This window comes from Podarcis melisellensis (assembly GCF_964234715.1).
Source record: "Podarcis melisellensis genome assembly, chromosome: 12".
NCBI lineage: Eukaryota > Metazoa > Chordata > Lepidosauria > Squamata > Lacertidae > Podarcis > Podarcis melisellensis.
Genome location: NC_138544.1, coordinates 56,513,546 through 56,534,243, shown reverse-complemented (window position 1 = coordinate 56,534,243; position 20,698 = coordinate 56,513,546). Strand labels below are relative to the sequence as shown.

The following is a 20,698-nucleotide window of genomic DNA, read 5'->3' as shown; positions in this document are numbered from 1 at the left end:
AAGGATGGTACTGTATTATTACTGTACCTTACTGTTCTGGATCAGGCGTATGATGTGCTCAAAGCAGTTGTTGCTCAGGAAGAGGGCCTGCAGGACAGGACGGTCATCGCAGTTTAACATTTCCGGAATGGCATCTGCAGCGGAGGTAGAAAAAGAAGAAGAGTTTGGATTTGATATCCCGCCTTTCACTCCCTTTAAAGAGTTTCAAAGCAGCTAACATTCTCCTTTCCCTTCCTCCCCCACAACAAACACTCTGTGAGATGAGTGGGGCTGAGAGACTTCAGAGAAGTGTGACTAGCCCAAGGTCACCCTGCTGCTGCATGTGGAGGAGCGGAGACGCGAACCCGGTTCCCCAGATTATGAGACTACCGCTCTTAACCACTACACCACATTGACAAAGGACCTCACTAAACCATCCATAAAGAAGGCTGATCACCGAAGAATGGATGCTTTTGAATTCTGGTGCTGGAGGAGACTCTTGAGAGTCTCCTGCAAAAAGATCAAATCTCTCCATTCTGAAGGAAGTCAGCCCTGAGTGCTCACTGGAAGGAAGAAGAAGAAGAAGAAGAAGAGTTTGGATTTGATATCCCGCCTTTCACTCCCTTTAAGGAGTCTCAAAGCGGCTCACATTCTCCTTTCCCTTCCTCCCCCACAACAAACACTCTGTGAGGTGAGTGGGGCTGAGAGACTTCAGAGAAGGGTGACTGGCCCAAGGTCACCCAGCAGCTGCATGTGGAGGAGCGGAGACGGGAACCCGGTTCCCCAGATTAGAGACTACCGCTCTTAACCACTACACCACACTGGCTCTCAAGCACAGATTGTGAAGCTGAGGCTCCAATACTTTGGCCACCTCATGAGAAGAGAAGACTCCCTGGAAAAGACCCTGATGTTGGGAAAGATGGAGGGCACAAGGAGAAGGGGACGCCAGAGGACGAGATGGTGGGACAGTGTTCTTGAAGCTACTAGCATGAGTTTGACCAAACTGCGGGAGGCAGTGGAAGACAGGAGTGCCTGGCGTGCTCTGGTCCGTGGGGTCACAAAGAGTCGGACACGACTAAATGACTAAACAACAACAAACCATCAGCACACAACCAGCCAGAGGATGCTCAGAAAGATGCTCAGAAACAAAGCATAAAGTTTTAGACTGATGGAGGTGGACTGATATTCAGGTATCCCAGCATTTTTGCTAAACAGAGCGCCGTACGAGAACAGCGATTGCAGCAGAAAGGCTTTTCCTGATCCTGATCTGCACTCAGTTCCTGAAGATTTCCACTCCTCCAACTCTCCTTCCAGAGGTCTGTACCCTCCACTCCTGTTTACACAAGGCTTGGGACCAAAAGGGATGGTCAAAGAAAGAGATCAATATGTCGGACAATTTAGGGAAGAGGGGAAGACTTTTTTCATTTGAAAAAAAATATTATAACCAAATGAAATCGCGGGGAGGGTTTGCAACTTGAGCAACAGGAAGAAAGTGATAGTTGATGGAATAAAGGTAAATGGACCCCTGACCATTAGGTCCAGTCACGGCCGACTCTGGGGTTGCAGCGCTCATCTTGCTTTATTGGCCGAGGAAGCTGGCATACAGCTTCTGAGTCATGTGGTCAGCATGACTAAGCCGATTCTGGCGAACCAGAGCAGTGCACAGAAACGCCGTTTCCCTTCCCGCCGGACTGGTACCTATTTATCTACTTGCACTGGTGTGCTTCCAAACTGCTAGGTTGGCAGGAGTAGGGACCAGGCAACGGGAGCTCACCCCGTTGCGGGGATTTGAACCGCCGACCTTCTGATCAGCAAGTCCTAGGCTCTGTGGTTTAACCCACAGTGCCACCCGCATTCCGTAGCTTGTTTAGCTTATATGTAAATCTGGCACTGCCCAAAGGCATGCCAGTTTGAACAACTGCAAGGCTCTGAGAAATAGACAGGCGCTATTTGCTTTCCCGCACCGATCAACCCCAATTCACAGATGTCGAAAGCAAAGGCTCCAGATGGGAGCTTGCCTATTCTTGCAACTCTACAGTCTTTGCGATGCATCAGTCTCAGATGACGGACGTTGGCAGAAAGGCAGATGGTCAAGGGGGCCTTCAAAACTAGAGACCACCAACCTCAGCCTTTTCGAATGGGATCCTACCTTCTAATGGACTGATACCTTTTTGGAAGATGGGAGCAAGGAGCTGTGTCCTGCAACGCCACCACCCTAGCAACGTACAGCCTGTTTCCATGGCAGCCCTTCCAACTTAGTTCTAGAAGAGCAGGGGACTTGGAATTTAAAGCTCTCCACAGTGGGATTTCCCCTTGACTCACCACACCACTGGGGAAAGAGCAATACGTTTCCAAGCAAAAGTGTTGGTGCTGACCTTTGAAGCCCTAAACGGCCTCGGCCCAGTATACCTGAAGGAGCATCTCCACCCTCATTGTTCAGCCCGGACACTGAGGTCCAGCTCCGAGGGTCTTCTGGCGGTTCCCTCGCTGCGAGAAGCCAAGTTACAGGGAACCAGGCAGAGAGCCTTCTCGGTGGTGCCCGCCCTGTGGAACGCCCTCCCATCAGATGTCAAGGAAATAAACAACTGTCTGACTTTTAGAAGACATCCGAAGGCAGCCCTGTTTAGGGAAGCTTTTCATGTTTGATGTTTTATTGTGCTTTCTGTTGGGAGCCACCCAGATTGGCTGGGGAAACCCAGCCAGATGGGCGGAGTATAAATATTATTAATAAGGGCCCGTGTCCAACTCAGGACGTTGCCCACCCTCTTCAAATCAGCTGCTCAGAGTGGCAACCCAGTCAGAAGGGCAGACTACAAACAACAACAGCAATAGAAAAAATCACTTGGGACCAAGCTGGTTTTGCAGTGGCGCTGTGGTCCAAACCACAGAGCCTAGGACTTGCTGATCAGAAGGTCGGCGGTTCGAATCCCTGCGATGGGGTGAGCTGCCACAAAGTTCTAGATAACGCTAAACACCGATGGGCATTTTCCAGGGCCCGCTTTAACACTCTCCCTTCAGCTCTTCTAGAGGGAAGATACAACAAAATACCGATCGAACAAAGATTATGTCCATGTAACAGCAACGAAATCGAAACTATCGGGCATGTCATCTTATACTGCCCATTATATCGAGACTCAAGAAAAGAGCTGATCGAACCGATTCTGAGGAAAATACCTCGTAGTACAGACGACACCTATATCAGACACCTCTTAGCTGATAAAGAGCCCGAAATTAACAGGCCTGTGGCAAAGTACTGTTACATTGCAACAAGAATAAGAGCAGCAATGATGTCAGCAACGGAGTTCAAATTGTAAACATCGAAGGAACGATAATAAACAGTAGTGACATTTGAATTCAATTTTTAAAACCTTAAAAGACGAAACCTGGCATAAATATAAGCACCAATTCTGTGAATTGGCCATATTTCCACTGGTATTTGTAGCACAATACTACTTATAATGTCATATTTTTATAAACTGCTTTCTGGTCATTGACCGTATTAAAGATATTTGATTTGGGGTGAGCTGCTGATGTTAAAGAAAGGTATGAAACCTAGACAGCATCTTAAAAAGCAGAGACATCACCTTGCCAACAAAGGTCCGTATAGTTAAAGCTATGGTTTTCCCAGTAGTGATGTATGAGAGCTGGACCATCAAGAAGGCTGATCGCCGAAGAATGGATGCTTTTGAATTATGGTGCTGGAGGAGACTCTTGAGAGTCCCATGGACTGCAAGAAGATCCAACCTCTCCATTCTGAAGGAAATCAGCCCTGAGTGCTCACTGGAAGGACAGATCCTGAAGCTGAGGCTCCAAGACTTTGGCCACCTCATGAGAAGAGAAGACTCCCTGGAATAAACCCTGATGTTGGGAAAGATGGAGGGCACAAGGAGAAGAGGACGACAGAGGACGAGATGGTGGGACAGTGTTCTTGAAGCTACCAGCATGAGTTTGACCAAACTGCAGGAGGCAGTGGAAGACAGGAGTGCCTGGCGTGCTCTGGTTCAGGGCGTCACGAAGAGTCGGACACGACTAAACGACTAAACAACAACAATGAAACCTCAATGGCAAGTTTTAAATGTAGCCCGATTTAAGAGAATCCAGCACTTACCCAACATGTTCACCCTGAGTGCAATGAGCCTCTCCTCCCAGTGAGGGCCGGGAGAGCCTTCCAGCGACGCCATGGGCTGGTCCGAGTTCAAGACCTTGAAGTAGCTGTCTAAGATGGTTCGGATCTCGACTTGGCGCTGGTCGGGGCTACTGGCGTGGAGAACGTGGACCATGCCGACCAAGCCCTTCAGGGTCAACTGCAGCAGTTTGGAGTCTCTGGGGGGCCCGCTGACCGGGGAACACCACCTCCGAAGCACCAGCATGAGGACCTCGACCGAGGACGGGGTGACCACCAGGAGAGCGTTTTGCTGTTGAGAAGAGAAAGCAAGACCAACTTTCAGAGCCTGGGCTTGAGAAAGGCTGCGCTGAAGTATTTTGCACTGTGCCAAAGCAAAGCATTCCAAACTTTTACGATAAGATACGATACAGTGGTACCTCAGGTTACATACGCTTCAGGTTACAGACTCTGCTAACCCAGAAATAGTACCTCGGGTTAAGAACTTTTCTTCAGGATGAGAACTGAAATCGCGCGATGGCAGCAGGAGGCCCCATTAGCTAAAGTGGTGCTTCAGGTTAAGAACAGTTTCAGGTTAAGAACGGACCTCCGGAACGAATTAAGTACTTAAACTGAGGTACCACAATGAAACTGAAAAATCTACATAAGACATTCAAAAACCCCTAAAAACTCTGACCTAACAAACCCTGACTCCCCTCCAGAGAGCTTTCAGCTGCAGCGTCTGCACGTGCCGCCATCTTGGATAGGTTGATTGACTCTGGGGTTGCGGCGCTCATCTCGCTTTACTGGCCGAGGGAGCTGGCGTACAGCTTCTGGGTCATGTGGCCAGCATGACTAAGCCGCTTCTGGTGAACCAGAGCAGCGCACGGAAACGCCGTTTACCTTCCTGCTGCAGTGGTGCCTATTTATCTACTTGCACTTTGATGTGCTTTTGAACTGCTAGGTTGGCAGGAGCAGGGACCGAGCAATGGGAGCTCACCCCGTTGCAGGGATTAGAACCGGCAACCTTCTGATCGGCAAGTCCGCGTCTCTGCTCCTGGTGAGAAGTGTGACTGGCCCAAGGTCGCCCAGCAACTGCATGTGGAGGAGCGGAGACGCGAACCCGGTTCCCCAGATTACGAGACTACCGCTCTTAACCACTACACCAATCTGACAGCAGCTCCTGAATCCAGCCAGAGCCAACTGTGCTACCAGGCTGGCTCCAGGCTGCCGCTGCCATGTTTCCCAGGACAGATTTGCAAATCTGGGGACATTCTGGGGAAGGAATTTGTCCAGGGACAGATTTGCAAATCCGGGGACTGTGCCCGGGAACCAGGGACGTCTGGTAACCAGTACGTTTCCGAGCACAATTCAAAGTGTTGGTGCTGACTTTTCAAGCCCTAAACGGCCTCGGTCCAGTATACCTGAAGGAGCATCTCCACCCCCATCGTTGTACCCGGACACTGAGGTCCAGCGCCGAGGGCCTTCTGGCGGTTCCCTCACTGCAAGAAGCCAAGTTACAGGGAACCAGGCAGAGGGCCTTCTCGGTGGTGGCGCCCGCCCTGTGGAACGCCCTCCCAGCAGATGTCAAAGAGAACAACAACTACCAGACTTTTAGAAGACATCTGAAGGCTGCCCTGTTTAGGGAAGCTTTTAATGTTTGATGTATTACAGTATTTTAATATTTTTAGGAAGCGAAGCCGCCCCGAGTGGCTGGGAAAGCCCAGCCAGATGGGCAGGGTATAAATAATAAATCATTATTACTATATTATTAATATTACTATAGCATAACTTCACCACCCGCTGAGGGTCTCTACTTCCAGGGCAGAGCCTGAAATTTCACAGAGAGGAAAGCTTGCCTTGGCTCCGGAGACAATGGCGCCGAAGAGATGGATCAGTCGCACCTGAAGGACCTCGGGAAGCTGTTCGCCCTCTTGGAAGCACTCTAGCGAAGGAGGCAAGAGAGAAAGGCGTTTTACATCGGAAAACAAAAAGGAACAACTTCCAGCAGTGCTCGGTTTGTAACACAGAACACAAGTGCTTGCTCTCATTTTGGAAAGATAACCATCCATATTCTGCAAATAAAAAGAAAAGTTATTTTGATGCTATACGGTGCTGAAGCATAGTTAAAGCTATGGTTTTCCCTGTAGTGATGTATGGCAGTGAGAGCTGGACCATAAAGAAGGCTGATCACCGAAGAATTGATGCTTTTGAATTCTGGTGCTGGAGGAGACTCTTGAGAGTCCCATGGACTGCAAGAAGATCAAACCTCTCCATTCTGAAGGAAATCAGCCCTGAGTGCTCACTGGAAGGACAGATCCTGAAGCTGAGGCTCCAAGACTTTGGCCACCTCATGAGAAGAGAAGACTCCCTGGGAAAGACCCTGATGTTGGGAAAGATGGAGGGCACAAGGAGAAGGGGACGCCAGAGGATGAGATGGTTGGACAGTGTTCTCGAAGCTGCCAGCATGAGTTTGACCAAACTGCGGGAGGCAGTGGAAGACAGGAGTGCCTGGCGTGCTCTGGTCCAGGGGGCCATCAAGAGTCGGACACGACTAAACCACTAAACAACAATAACAGCAACAACCTGTGCTGAAATGTTAAATAAATAAATATTGATTTGTACCCTGCAATCCCCTGCCGGAGCCGGGCTCAGGGCAGCTAACATCATAAAACTAACACAGTATACAAAGAACATAACGACAAGCAATCAATTAATTAAAATGCATCTTAAAATTAAAATGTGTGGGGCCTGCTTGGTGTTTTTACATGAGTAGAATGTGCGCTTTTATTTAAAATGCATCTCTGGGTTATTTGTGGGGCATAGGAATTCATTCATTTTCTCCCCCAAAATATAGTCGCCCCCCCAAGGACTGAGGGACAATGGACCAGTCCCCTGCTGAAAAAGTTTGCTGACCCCTGGTCTTGTCCAGCGCCCGGCAATGCAGGAATCGATCTGGCCGGATCTGGTATAAGGCAACTTGCTACGTTCTTGGACGAAGTGTTGGTCATGCTCAGTTGGGAGAACATGAGACTCTTAATCTCCGGGTCGTGGGTTCAAGTCTCAGGTTGGGCAAGAGATTCCTCGGGGTCTCTTTCCAACTCTACAATTCTGTAATCACACGGCTGCACCCAAAACGCCCCAAATAGCTCAGAGAAATCCCCCACTGGCAGCCAAAGCCATTATTAATGCTCAGTTGATATAAGTGCCTTGCAGTTTGCAGGCACCTGGCAAGGGGGGAAAAACCCTGAAAACTCCTAGGAGTTTTTTTATAGATACAAAAATAATAAAAAAATCAGACATCTGCCAACGGTTTCTGCAAATCCATTCCCCTGAACTAATTTGATGCTTTTTGAAGAAGAAGCTCTTGACAAACCAGTGACACAGACCTTCCTTCTCACGGAGCTCAGCCTAGCATTTATTGACTGTGATCCCTTCAGCAGCCCAGAGGATAAATAAAAAGCAACAAAGGAGATAAATTAAATTTAGATCGGCGGGAAAGGGGAGAGATAATGGCACTTTAAATGTCTGGAATTGGCGGGTGTGGGGGATTACATCTCCCTTGCTTTTTTAAAAATAAAAATAAATAGTTACTCATAGATGCACGTATTTTTCTTTCAGTTTGCATAGATGCTCCCCCACCTTAAAGCTGACATGTGAATCTAATTCATATCTTGGCAGGAGAAAAGGCTGACCATGCAAACTGGCAGGGATATCTGGTCTCCCAGTGCAGGAAAAAGTCACTTAATGCAGATTAATTGCTCTTTAATCACACTTAAAAAAAATTGGCCGGCGTAAGAGGGTTGCCCTCAGCACTCTGGAAAACAGGCTTACTGGGAGAGAGGCGACTGGGAATGTCGTTTGCGGGCAGAAGGGGCAGTTGACTCGGAACCTGTTTATTTTTAAGCAAAAGGGGTGTTGAAAACACTAAAAACGTCCCCGAACAGAGCCACCGTCAGGTGTCTTTAAAAAAATCGCATGGCTGTTTATCTGAAATTGGCTTCCCCGCTTTCTGCAAGGTTTTCATTCGTGGATTTTGCAGTGTGCAGCTGGCACAGAGGAGAGACAGTCTTGAGCAGGGATAGGCAAACTAAGGCCCAGAGGTCGGATCCGGCCCATTCGCCTTCGAAATCTGGTCCATGGACGGTCCAGGAATCAGCGTGTTTTTACATGAGTAGAATGTGTGCTTTTATTTAAAATGCAACTCTGGGTTATTTATGGGACGTAGGAGTCCAGTGCTGAGGGCCTTCTGGCGGTTCCCACCCTGCGAGAAGCCAAGTTACAGGGAACCAGGCAGAGGGCCTTCTCGGTGGTGGCGCCCGCCCTGTGGAATGCCCACCCACCAGATGTCAAAGAGAAAAACAACTATCTGACTTTTAGAAGACTTCTGAAGGCAGCCCTGTTTAGGGAAGCTTTTAATGTTTGATGCATTACAGTATTTTAATATTTTGTTGTAAGCTGCCCAGTGTCTGGGGAAGCCCAGCCAGATGTGTGTGGTATGTATGTATGTATGTATGTATAAATAAATAAATATTATTATTATTATTATTATTATTATGGTACATCGGGTTAAGTACTTAATTCGTTCAGGAGGTCCGTTCTTAACCTGAAACTGTTCTTAAGCTGAAGCACTACTTTAGCTAATGGGGCCTCCCGCTGCCGGAGCACGATTTCTGTTCTCATCCTGAAGCAAAGTTCTTAACCCGAGGTACTACTTCTGGGTTAGCAGAGTCTGTAACCTGAAGCGTATGTAACCTGAAGCGTATGTAACCCGAGGTACCACTGTATTATTATTATTATTATTATTATTATTATTATTTCCCAAAAAAATATAGTCCGGCCCCCCACAATGTCTGAAGGACAGTGGACCGGCCTCCTGCTGAAAAAGTTTGCTGACCCCTGGTCTTGAGTCTTATGAGATGTGAGTCTCACCTCTTCATTGAGCTCACTTGGGGGGCCCTGGGCAAGACGCTCTCTGTCTGTCTGTCTGTCTGTCTGTCTGTCTCTCACACACTGCATCTACCTTGCAGGAAAGTTGTAGGGAACACTGATCTCCCTTACAAACTCTTTGTCATGACCTGAACATTGACACACAAGGCAAACACTAAATTTTATTTTGTGACATTACAGCTTGGGTTGCGAATGTGATCCGTGCGGGATGCACGTTCGCAACCCCCAGAGTTCACAACCCGCACCTGTGCATGCGCGGGTTTCAATTTGGCGCTTCTGCATATGCACGTTCCGGTACTTCCAGGTTTTGGTGGTCCGTAACCCGAAAAAACGCAACCTGAAGCGGCTGTAACCCGAGGTATGACTATACACAAGCGAAGATGAAGCTCAATTCCCCTTAAGATTTGCTTCCTGTCCAAAGAACACGCAGCCTCCATCACACTCTTGTGAACAGTGAATATTGTGAATTTTGTTCCTCGTATGAACCAGCAACTTTGATCTCTTATTTCACCCATTTTTTTCCTGATTTTGTTAAGCACAGGAAGGGCGGGGGAGGTAAACAGAGCAACCAAAGCTGCATCCCACAATCCCTGAAATCTTCGTTAGCCTGTCTTCTGAAATCTCCATCGCCCAGGAGGACTAGGAACTTGCTCAGCAGTGGCTGTTTTTAAATGAACGCGGAAAATGTGATGAAAGGGCTTTCCTGGCTTGTGTGTATGTGTGGAATAGATCAATTTAGAAGCTGTCCTGATAAAACTGACACTCGTGGTTTGTTTCCTGTTCTGTACACAACGCAAAAAGTCAACTTCCAGTTTGTTTCTTCCCTGGCACGACAGATTTCGGAATGAGTGGATCAGGAAAACTTCGGTGTTGCAAACACCTGGATCAGTTGTGTTAAGATGAGTTGTGCATGGACAGCGGGACAGGCGGTGAACAGGGAAACAGTGGTACCTTGGTTCTCAAACGCTTTAGTTCTCAAACACCTTGGTTCTCAAACTCCGAAAACCCAAAAGTAAGTGTTCCAGTTTTTTAATGTTTTTCGGAAGCCGAACGTCCGATGAGGCTGTCAGCTATTGTTTCCGTGACGCCTGCACCAATCAGAAGCTGCGCCTTGGTTTTTGAACATTTCAAAAGTCAAATGGACTTCCCGAACCGATTAACTTTCGTGCTTTTGTTTCTGCTATTTTGCGATTTTGTTTTTGAGGCTTTTTCAGTCAGTTTTTTTGTGGCTGTGTGGAACCCAGTTCCGCTACCGACTGATTGATTGTGTGACTGCAGAAATGGACAAAAGCCCCCCTTCCAAACAATGACTATCATCTGCGCAGGTAAGAAAAATATATTAATTTTGATCATCTACAATACTGTCTTATTTATTTTATAGTACAGTCCATTGATTACTGCTTTCATTTTATGGATCAATGGTCTCATTAGATAGCAAAATTCATGTTAAATTGCTGTTTTTAAAAGTCTGGAACAGATTAACCCCCTTTTTGCATTACTTTCCAGGGGAAAGCATGCCTTGGTTTTGGAACGGACTTCCGGAACGGATTAAGCGTGAGAACCAAGGTGCCACTGTACTGCCATTCTTGAGTGGAAAAACCGGGGAAGGCCGCGAGGGTGGAGAGAGAGCGAAAGTGAAGTATTTACCTTGGAAAAACGAGTTGAACTCCTGAGGCAACACAGCTGGCGCAAACTTGTATTTGCTCTTCTCTTTCATGCTGACGATCTCCCTAGGAGAGGCGAGACATGCAGAGGGGCGTGAGAAAGGTTTTGTAGACGAAGGAGGCAGCGTTCACACAGGATGGTACAACACAAGCACAAACGCCAGCGAGAAGCGTTCCTCTAGTTAGGACTCCCTGGTCCTGAATGGGGTCACTGTGCCCCTGAAGGTCCAGGTGCGCAGCCTGGGAGTCATTTTGGACTCACAGCTATGCATGGAGGTGCAGGTTAATTCTGTGCCCAGGGCAGCTGTCTACCAGATCCATCTGGCACACAGGATGAGACCCGACCTGCCCGCAGACTGTCTCGCCAGAGTAGTGCATGCTCTGGTTATCTCCCGCTTGGACTACTGCAACGCGCTCTACGTGGGGCTACCTTTGAAGGTGACCCGGAAACTGCAATTAATCCAGAATGCAGCAGCTAGACTGGTGACTGGGAGTGGCCACCTGGACCACATAACACCGGTCTTGAAAGACCTACATTGGCTCCCAGTACGTTTCCAAGCACAATTCAAAGTGTTGGTGCTGACCTTTAAAGCCCTAAACGGCCTTGGCCCAGTATGCCTGAAGGAGTGTCTCCACCCCCATCGTTCTGCCTGGACACAGAGGTCCAGTGCCGAGGGCCTTCTGGCGGTTCCATCCTTGCAAGATGTGAGGTTACAGGGAACCAGGCAGAGGGCCTTCTCGGTGGTGGCGCCTGCCCTGTGGAACGCCCTCCCACCAGATGTCAAAAAGAACAACAACTACCAGACTTTTAGAAGACATCTGAAGGCAGCTCTGTTTAGGGAAGCTTTTAATGTTTAACAGACCACGGTATACTTTGTTGGAAGCTGACAGGGTGGCTGTGGAGACCCAGTCAGATGGGCGAGGTATAAATAATAAATAATTATTATTATGGGGTTGCAGGAGGAGTTAGGAACACAGGAAACTGCTTTATCCAGAATCAGGACGATTGGTCTATCTGAGGGCTCACTGACACTTCCCTATGTCCCTACTGCTTTATCCCAGGAGGAAAACCCTGTGGGATGTGATACATAAGTAGCAGTCAAGTACAACATTCCTTGTTTTCCTAGAGTGGACATGCAGGGGAATGTTTGGTCCAGCCGGTCAAAAACTTCCTGTTTCCTCCTGGCCTGGAGCATCCTTCCTTTGCATGTTACTAGAAATGAGCATGACCTTACCTGCCCAGGTAACAAATGGGACAAGGCACACAGCACTCTCCCTCTTTTTGACTCCCTCCATTGTTGGAGAAGCTTTTGAGGGAGCTGTTCGTTGGAGCTGTTTAGGGAAGCTTTTAATGTTTGACTACAGTCATACCTCATGTTACGGACGCTTCAGGTTACATCTTTTCAGGTTGCATCCCGTGGCGACCCAAAAGTGCTGGAAAGGGTTATTTCCGGGTTTCGCCGCTTGCACATGCGCAGAAGCGCTAAATCGCGCAGTGCACATGCGCAAATACAGCGCTTCAGGTTGCACAGTTTTCAGGTTGCGAACGGGCCTCCGGAACAGATCCTGTTCGCAACCAGAGGTATCACTGTATTGTATTTCAATTTTTTGTTGGACGCTGCCCAGAGTGGCTAGGAAAACCCAGCCAGATGGGTAAAGGACCCCTGACCATTAGGTCCAGTCGTGGCCGACTCTGGGGTTGCAGCGCTCATCTCGTTTTATTGGCCGAGGGAGCCGGCCTACAGCTTCCGGGTCATGTGACCAGCATGACTAAGCCGCTTCTGGCGAACCAGAGCAGTGCATGGAAACACCGTTGACCTTCCCGCTGGAGTGGTACCTATTTATCTACTTGCATTTTGATGTGCTTTTGAATTGCTAGGTTGGCAGGAGCAGGGATCAAGTGACGGGAGCTCACACAGTTGCGGGGATTCGAACCGCCAACCTTCTGATCGGCAAGTCCTAGGCACTGTGGTTTAACCCACAGCGCCACCCGCGTCCAGAATGACCAGAGTGGCTAGGAAAACCCAGCCAGATGAGTAGGGTATAAATAATAAATTATTCTTATTCTTATTATTATTTATTATACCGTACAGGGATCAAACCTGCAACCTTGGCATTATTGGCGCTGTACTCTTGCCAACTCAGCTGGGTGAAGGCGAACCAGAGGACGCTGCTGTTTGTGCCCACCCTGTGATTGACCTGTCTCCTTGACAGATCCTTGACATTTGGTTCCCTACCGGCTGATTTCCTAACTGGAAATGCCAGCAGCTGAACCCAGGAGCTCCTGCGTGAAAATGGCTGAGCTGCCATGGACTTCCAGCCCCGTCCCCAGTTGCAACCCCGACTCTCGTCGTTCCACGCGTCTGCAATCACCCTGCGCAGGAATGGATTTTGGCAGCCGGCCCCACAACCTGAGCCCACGAATCGCGGCAGCCGCTCTCCTGCTGCCGGCCGCAAGCCAGCGCTTCATTGATTTCCCCGTAAAATTAAGTGCACTTGATTAATGGAAGGTATAAACAAACCGAAGCTTTTGTTTTAACAGCCCTGCTTGGCATTCTCTGCTTGCCCCAAGGGACACAGGCATTTTCAGATCTCAAGAGCGCCTTCAAATAGTAAACACTGAAATGCCTTTCTCCGGCTTCATGGCAAGACCCCAGCGAAACCGTATAATCAGCCAAGAAGCTCAACCGCCTGGCAGCCTCCTTTGGGAAGAATTTAATTTAATTTTTAATTTGTACACTGCCTTTCAATATCACACGAGGCAGTTTATAAGCCGACAAAACAACAAGGATCGCACAGACATTAGAACTACAGTGGTACCTCGCAAGACGAATGCCTCGTAAGACGAAAAACTCGCAAGACGAAAGAGTTTTTCGTTTTTTGAGTTGCTTCGCAAGACGAATTTCCCTATGGGCTTGCTTCGCAAGACGAAAACGTCTAGCAAGTTTGTTTCCTTTTTCTTAAAACCGTTAATACCCAGGGTGCATTGCTTGAATCCGTGCTTCGCAAGATGAAAAATTCGTAAGACGAAAAAACTCGCAGAACGAATTAATTTCGTCTTGCGAGGTACCACTGTATCTGATCCAATACAAAAAAGGTCATATCAGAAACATAACTTCAAAATAAACAAGTTATTTCAAATACAGTGGACGCTCAGGTTGCGAATGTGATCCGTGCGGGATGCATGTTCAGAACCTGCAGCGGCGCATCTGCACATGTGCAGGTTGTGATTCGGCGCATATGCGCATGCGCAAAGCGCAATTTAGTGCTTCTGCGCATGCACGACCGCCGAAACCCAGAAGTAACCCATTCCGGTACTTCCAGGTTTTGGTGGTCCGCAACCCAAAAAAACGCTACCTGAAGCATCTGTAACCCAAGGTATGACTGTAAATTAACCCTCAATAACCCTTCAGAATGTAACAGTGCACAATGAAATTACCGTATTTTTCGCTCTATAGGACGCACTTTTTCCCCTCCAAAAAATGAAGGGGAAATGTGTGTGCGTCCTATTGAGCGAATGCAGGCTCCTTGGCTTCAGCGATAGCAATGCGAAGCCTCCGAAGTGCAGAGGGAGCACTCCTTCCGTGCTCCGGAGGCTTCGCGTTGCTTTCGCTGAAGCCTGGAGAGCGAGAGGGGTCGGGATAGCCGCCTGAAGCCTCCGGAGCGCAGCGGGAGGTCCCGTTGTGCTCTGGAGGCTACGTGTTCCTATTGCTGAAGCCAGGAGAGCAAGACTCTCCTGGCTTCAGCAGAGAGGAAGAGCTGCGCAGCGGCCCTTCAGTGAAGCGGGAGGAGAAATGGAAGGGGCTCCGTTTCTCCTGCCACTTAACTGAAGGGCCGCTGAGCAGAGAGGGGGAGATTCCCCCCCCCTTGTTCTCCCCCTCTAAAACAAGGTGCGTCCTATGGTCGGGTGCGTCCTATAGAGCGAAAAATACGGTAACTATCAGCAAACAATCCTTAACAGAAAGTCAATTGCAATAAATACTAAACTATTAGCAAAAAAAAACATCAGCGAGTCACAAGGTGTAAAATATCATATTTTTCGTCTCATAGGACGCACCTAGGTTTTTTGGGGGGGATTTTTTCCTTTATTTCCCCCCCAAAAGCAGGTCGGGGAAACCTAACCAGGTCGAGAAACAGCGGGATGGTGGCGCTGCGCCTCCCTGCTATCCCCCAAGCTTGTGGGGCTGGCCGATGTCTGCCCAGCGCGAGGGGCGCTCTGCTTCAGGGCGTCCTGCCCGCCGGGCGGCAGGCTGCTATCCGCAGCATGGGGAGCCCTGCGGGGAACTCCTGCAGGGCTCCCCACGCTGCGGATGTCTGTCCGGCGCGCGGGGCGCTCTGCTTCAGGGCGCCCCACCCGCCGGGCGGCGGGCTGCTATCCGCAGCGTGGGAAGCCTCTGCCTAGGCTGCAGATGTGTTCCCGAAGCGCCGGGCGCTTTGCTTTCAGGGCGCCCGACGCTCCGGGAAGCAGGCTGCTCTCCGCAGCCTAGACAACCCTGCGGGACCTCCCACAGGGCTGCCTAGGCTGCGAATATCTTCCTGAAGCCTGGAGAGCGAGAGGGGTCGTGGGCACCGACCCCTCTCGCTCTCCACGCTTCAGCGAAAGCCTGCATTCGCCCCATAGGACGCACCCGGATTTCCCCTTCATTTTTGGAGGGGGAAAAGTGCGTCCTATAGGGCGAAAAATACGGTACCACCACGCATAAAGAACCATGTAAGAGGGTCAAACAGAGAAACAAAGGGACTTTTTAAATTGTTGTTTTTTTAAATCCCGGAACTCCTCTTCTCTCGGTTTGGCAGCTGAGCAGCACCAGACCCCCAGTGATAACCCCAAGGTTGCAGCTATCACCAGATCCTGGTTTAATGACTGAACTGCATGCCGGTGGTGGCCAAAGCCTCCTTCCTGACATGCAAGGTCTAAACCCAGAGCAGGGAACTGTTGGTCCTCCAGGTGATGTGGTACTACAACTCCCATCACCCCTAGCAGGCATGGCTAGTGGCCAGGGATGATGGGAGTTGTAGTTCAGCAGAATCGGCCTGCATAGCTCAGTTGGCTAGAGCATGGTGCCAATAATGCAGGAAGGATATAAATCAATGATTTTTTAAAAATCGTTTTTTAAATTTAAATTGGATTTTTAAAATAAAATGCATTTGGAGGACAAATCTTTCTAAAGATAGTTTTCTGTTTAAGTTACATTCTAGTCCAAAAGTTATTCATCAGGAAACAAGCATTTCTTTAATGTTTTTCATGCATGCCAAAACTCAGTCTAAGTTTGTTTTTTAAGTGTTTAATCACATCAGTTAACAAACATGGATACATATGCTATAATGTTATTGTTTTAGTTAAATAAATTGTTTAAATTGTTATTAAGGCAAGGATTATTTTTCTCCTTCCAATAAAGTTCAGCCGAAAAGTTGTCCAAATATAAACAGTGAACTTACTGAACCTCACCATAATTTCATAATTATGTGTCTATGTATTTCTAATAGTATAACTAAATCAGTAATTTTTGATGTAACTGTAAAATCTACTCTGCACATTTATTATTCCAAAAATGAAACCTTTCCCCTGGTTGTGAATATTACGATGATATCAGCAAGAATAAGCCTTTCTGTAAGAAAAGGATTTAAATCCCTGGCTAGTGATTTAAATCGATTTAATGTAAATCAAATCCAATCTGTAATCACACCAAGGTTGCAGGTTTGATCCGGGTATTCCTGTATTGCAGTGGGTAGGACTAGATGACTCTGGGGTTCCCTTCCAACTCTTATGATTCTATGATCCAGTGGATCCCCACACCGGTGGTACAATGCACTCACCCGCTCAGCTGCCTCCTCCACGTCTGGTAGGGATCAAAGAGGCATTCATAGAGGTGCAACACGTAGAGAGTCACGTTCTCCAGCTGACTCCGGTAACGCAAATTCTGTCCCTGGGTGTTCTTGAGCTGCGAAGGACACAAGCAGCTCGGTTAATCTGCAGATTGTGAGGTTCACCCCCTCCCTTTCTTGCTCTCCAGAAAGCTTTTTCTCCAACCCAACAGCTAGCCGAAATACATTCATGTCATTAAGCGTGCTTTTGAAAATGTGAAAAGAGCCCTGGGCACTCATTCAATTCATCTGATAACAAGGCCACGAGAGGAAAATGTGTTTTCTTTTGTGTGTTTTTTCTTTTTTTCCATGTTACATTTGTTTTAATTGTGGAAAACTTAATAATTTTTTTTTTGGAAAAAAAGAGAGATGCATACGTGTTGCTCCTGTACCTCGGGTTAAGAACTTAATTCGTTCTGGAGGTCCGCTCTTAACCTGAAACTATTCTTAACCTGAAGCACCACTTTAGCTAACGGGGCCTCCTGCTGCCGCCGTGCCGCCAGAGCATGAATTCTGTTCTTATCCTGAAGCAAAGTTCTTAACCTGAAGCACTATATCTGGGTTAGCGGAGTCTGTAACCTGAAGTGTCTGTAACCCGAGGTACCACTGTATATAACTTGAAGCAAGCCCTGTCTTTTCCCCATCATCAAATCCATCAGTCTTCCCCTTAAGGACTCGGAGCTAGGTATGTGAATTTCATCACCTAACTTGAACCACTTGCTAACTCCTCCGTTCCTAGGAATTTGAAGCATGCGGCCCTGGCAAACACACGGGGCGAGGAATTTGAGCATACCTTCTTCGAATAAGCAGACAGCAAACTGGTCACCTCGTGAATAAACACCGGGGGCCGGTCAGTTTGGACGTTTTCAAGATTCCTGCAAAGAAACAATAGGGGAGGGATGAGAAGCAGTAAAAGAACCACAAAGTCCTTTGTCATCTGCAGTCGCCGGAGACCCAAGCCAGCTAATTTCTTCACATGCATGCTAATGCGCTGCAAAAGAGAGATAATGGTAATATTTATTATGTATGAAGCACCTCGGCACTAGGCGGTAATGAGAGAGCGAGTTAGTTGTCAAAGTGGAGGAGGGGCTGCTGTCCTGCTAATATTTCAGATGCAGAAATTTGCATATAAATTAAGTCGTGAGCCTGAGTGCACAGCCCATGAATTTAGGCGACAGCCAATTTTCTAGCCCTCAAGATCTAGGAAAATTGGAGGCGCTCTTTTTGCAAACGGCGTCCGGTACTCCGGACAGTCGGTTCTGCCTGTCTCTCAGTTCATAGCTGTCAACTTACAGATTTGAAAATAAGGGACCAGCAGCCTCGAAAATAAGGGATCAGCAGCCAAAATAAGGGATTTTGCTTAGCTTATACAGAAATCCGCCACTGATGGAGCCAGGCTGCTTTGGCTGCCACTGACTGTGTTTTGCAGGGAGTTGGACTAGATGATCCTAAGGGTCTACACCTCCAACCAAAGAAGAGTGGCAGAAAAAAATGATGAACGACGTCGAGATGGCAAAGCGTACAGGCAGAATTAGAAACCAGGAAGAGGACCTCTTGAATAAAGAATGAGGAAAGTTTATAATTTAGTTGAAAAGCTATTGTAAAGAGTTACACACATTGGTAGGATTGACAGAAAACTTGTGGTAGAAATTTGAACTATGGATGGACAAATGATTTATAAAAATAGAGTTATGAAAGGGATGCAGAGGGGGAAATCACTACATTAAGATGCTGCACTGGTTGGAGGGGATGCTAAGCAGCACGTCGGGGCTGCCGTCGTCCTGGCGCGAGGAGTTCCATTGGCTCTTCCCTGCCCGAGAGAGAGAGAGGGAGGGAGACTCTCGCCCACGCCGCCCGCGAGCCTGGCATGAGGTGGTTGCGGCACTGCGGCGGCCACTGAAGCACCGCCCTTCTGCATCCCTCCCCATCCCCTCCTCTTCTTCCTCCCTCAGGCGGCCTCCTCAGCCGCCGCCGCCACCGTCTCTGGCTTCCCCTGGCAGCACGGCGGAAGTCTCGCAAGAGAGGGGCTGCCCGTCCACCCGCCGCCACCCGTCTCCTCATGACGCACGCCTGAGGGGGGAAAAGGGAGAGACGGAGACGCGGGAGCTCGTGCGCACGTTCTCTCTCACGGCGGAGGACCCTGAGCCGCTGCTTCCCTCCCGAGCCGGGAGAGCATGAAACCCGGGAAATTTAAGGGACATCATCAATAAGGGACAGCAGCGGGACACGGCGCTGGGATAAGGGAGTTTCCCGCCAAATAAGGGACGGTTGACAGCTATGCTCTCGTTCCATCACATCCCCTTCCATCAATACAACGCAGAGTCGAAAATACGTAGCAAGTTTGCATGATCATAAGCTTGCAAAACGGGGGAGCAATTTTCTCCATGGGATCATGCTGCTGCTCAAAGGGAAATGATGTTTGCGTGTGCATGTTAATATCAAGATACGACTATGCAGAATTAGGTAAATTAAGAGGAAGGATTCGAAACCTGCGGGATCAGAGATTCTTGGAGGACTGGAGTAAATATATGAACTATTTGAAAAGCAATTGTGATGAACAGATTACGCTAGTAGGTTTGCAAGAAGTTTTGTAAAGTGGATTATTTGAAATGTTACAAGAAAGACTATGAAAAGAATGATTAGTTAAGGACAATGAAGTGCAATATAGAAATTAAAAAATGCAGAATAAGTGATAAAGAATGGGAAATCATCAGAGGTGCTAACGGAAGTCTAAAATATTGTATAAGATGAGAAGATATGTTGTATGACTGTTGGAACTGGTATGTTAAAAAAACAATAAAAATGTGTGTGTGTGTGTGAATATATATATATATATATATATATGCTTTCGTAGATTTTCACGGGTACAGGAATGCAGGTTTTGGTGTCCTCGGGTGTCTTCCCGTGTAAAAGTTGGGGTGTCTAGGCGACGTCTAGGCGACCACACCCCCTCAACAGTATTTATAGGAACTCAAACACTGAGATCCTGCTCTGTTCCAGTAACAAGAAGCCGAAAGCACCAGCCTGAAGATGACGAGTGAGACCTCGTCGAAACGTCGCCTAGACACCCCAACTTTTACACGGGAAGACACCCGAGGACACCAAAACCTGCATATATATATATATATATATATATATATATATATATATATATGGTATATGGTAAAGGGACCCCTGACCATTAGGTCCAGTCGTGACCGACTCTGGGGTTGCGGCGCTCATCTCGCTTTACTGGCCAAGGGAGCCGGCGTCCAGCTTCCGGATCATTGTGGCCAGCAGGACTAAGCCGCTTCTGGCGAACCAGAGCAGTGCACGGAAATGCCGCTTACCTTCCCGCCGGAGCGTTACCTATTTATCTACTTGCACTTTGACGTGCTTTTGAACTGCTAGGTTGGCAGGAGCTGGGACCAAGCAATGGGAGCTCACCCCGTCGCGGGGAATCGAACCGCCGACCTTCTGCTTGGCAAATCCTAGGCTCTGTGGTTTAACCCACAGTGCCACCCGTGTGTGTGTGTGTGTGTGTGTGTGTGTGTATGTGTATGTGTGTATGTATGTGTGTGTGTGTGTGTATATATATATATATATACATATCAATACACAAACACACACAAAAGGCAAATAGGTACATGATGCAGTTCTTGGTTCTGTTCCCGCTGGCGAGAAAATTACTGGAGCTGCTTTTGCTTAAACCGCCCTCTTTTCAATACAGTCGGGGCAGGTTGCAAAGCAACTGGTCCCTCCAGCCCCCAAACCCTAAATATATTTAAGCTGAATGCTGAGAAAATACTCAAAACTCCCCAAGGAAAACCCCAAAAATGCCGGCCCGAAAATTCCCCCAAGCCTAATGTTGAAGCACACTCAATTTGCACACAGGTGTTTTTTCACACAGGGGACTCCCCAGAGCCTGGGTTCAGTTTTACACAAACTCATAGGCAGCACAGTCCTCTTTGGGGTTGTCACCTTTTCCCTAGCTGGGCTCCTGCGCTTTTCAGTAGGTGAAGTTTCCCCCCCAATAAGAGAGATCAGAAAAGCCTTTTCAAGGCACAAGAGCCCTGTTGAGGAAGAGAAAAACCCCAAACCCTATAGCCTGACGCTCATAACCTGCATAGCTCAGTTGGGTAGAGGTTGGGTGGTTGCA

At 48.1% G+C, this 20,698-nt stretch overlaps 1 protein-coding gene across 9 annotated transcripts in view; it reads right to left on the bottom strand.

Annotated features, from left to right (window-relative positions):
- NBEAL2 (neurobeachin like 2) overlaps nt 1-20,698 on the bottom strand; it is a 202,455-nt gene that overhangs the window by 93,659 nt on the left and 88,098 nt on the right. For 5 of the 9 annotated variants that reach the window (XM_081931352.1, XM_081931354.1, XM_081931356.1 and 2 more), the window contains exons 4-9: nt 17,354-17,435; nt 16,513-16,637; nt 10,679-10,761; nt 5,941-6,026; nt 4,088-4,394; nt 28-134 (exon numbers count right to left, since the gene is read on the bottom strand). In XM_081931352.1, the coding sequence (XP_081787478.1) occupies nt 28-134; nt 4,088-4,394; nt 5,941-6,026; nt 10,679-10,761; nt 16,513-16,637; nt 17,354-17,435 (790 nt within the window). Of the gene's footprint in view, nt 1-27; nt 135-2,128; nt 2,235-4,087; nt 4,395-5,940; nt 6,027-10,678; nt 10,762-16,512; nt 16,638-17,353; nt 17,436-20,698 lie in introns of those variants that run through there. The other 4 variants (XM_081931357.1, XM_081931359.1, XM_081931358.1 and 1 more) reach the window with 2 other exon arrangements.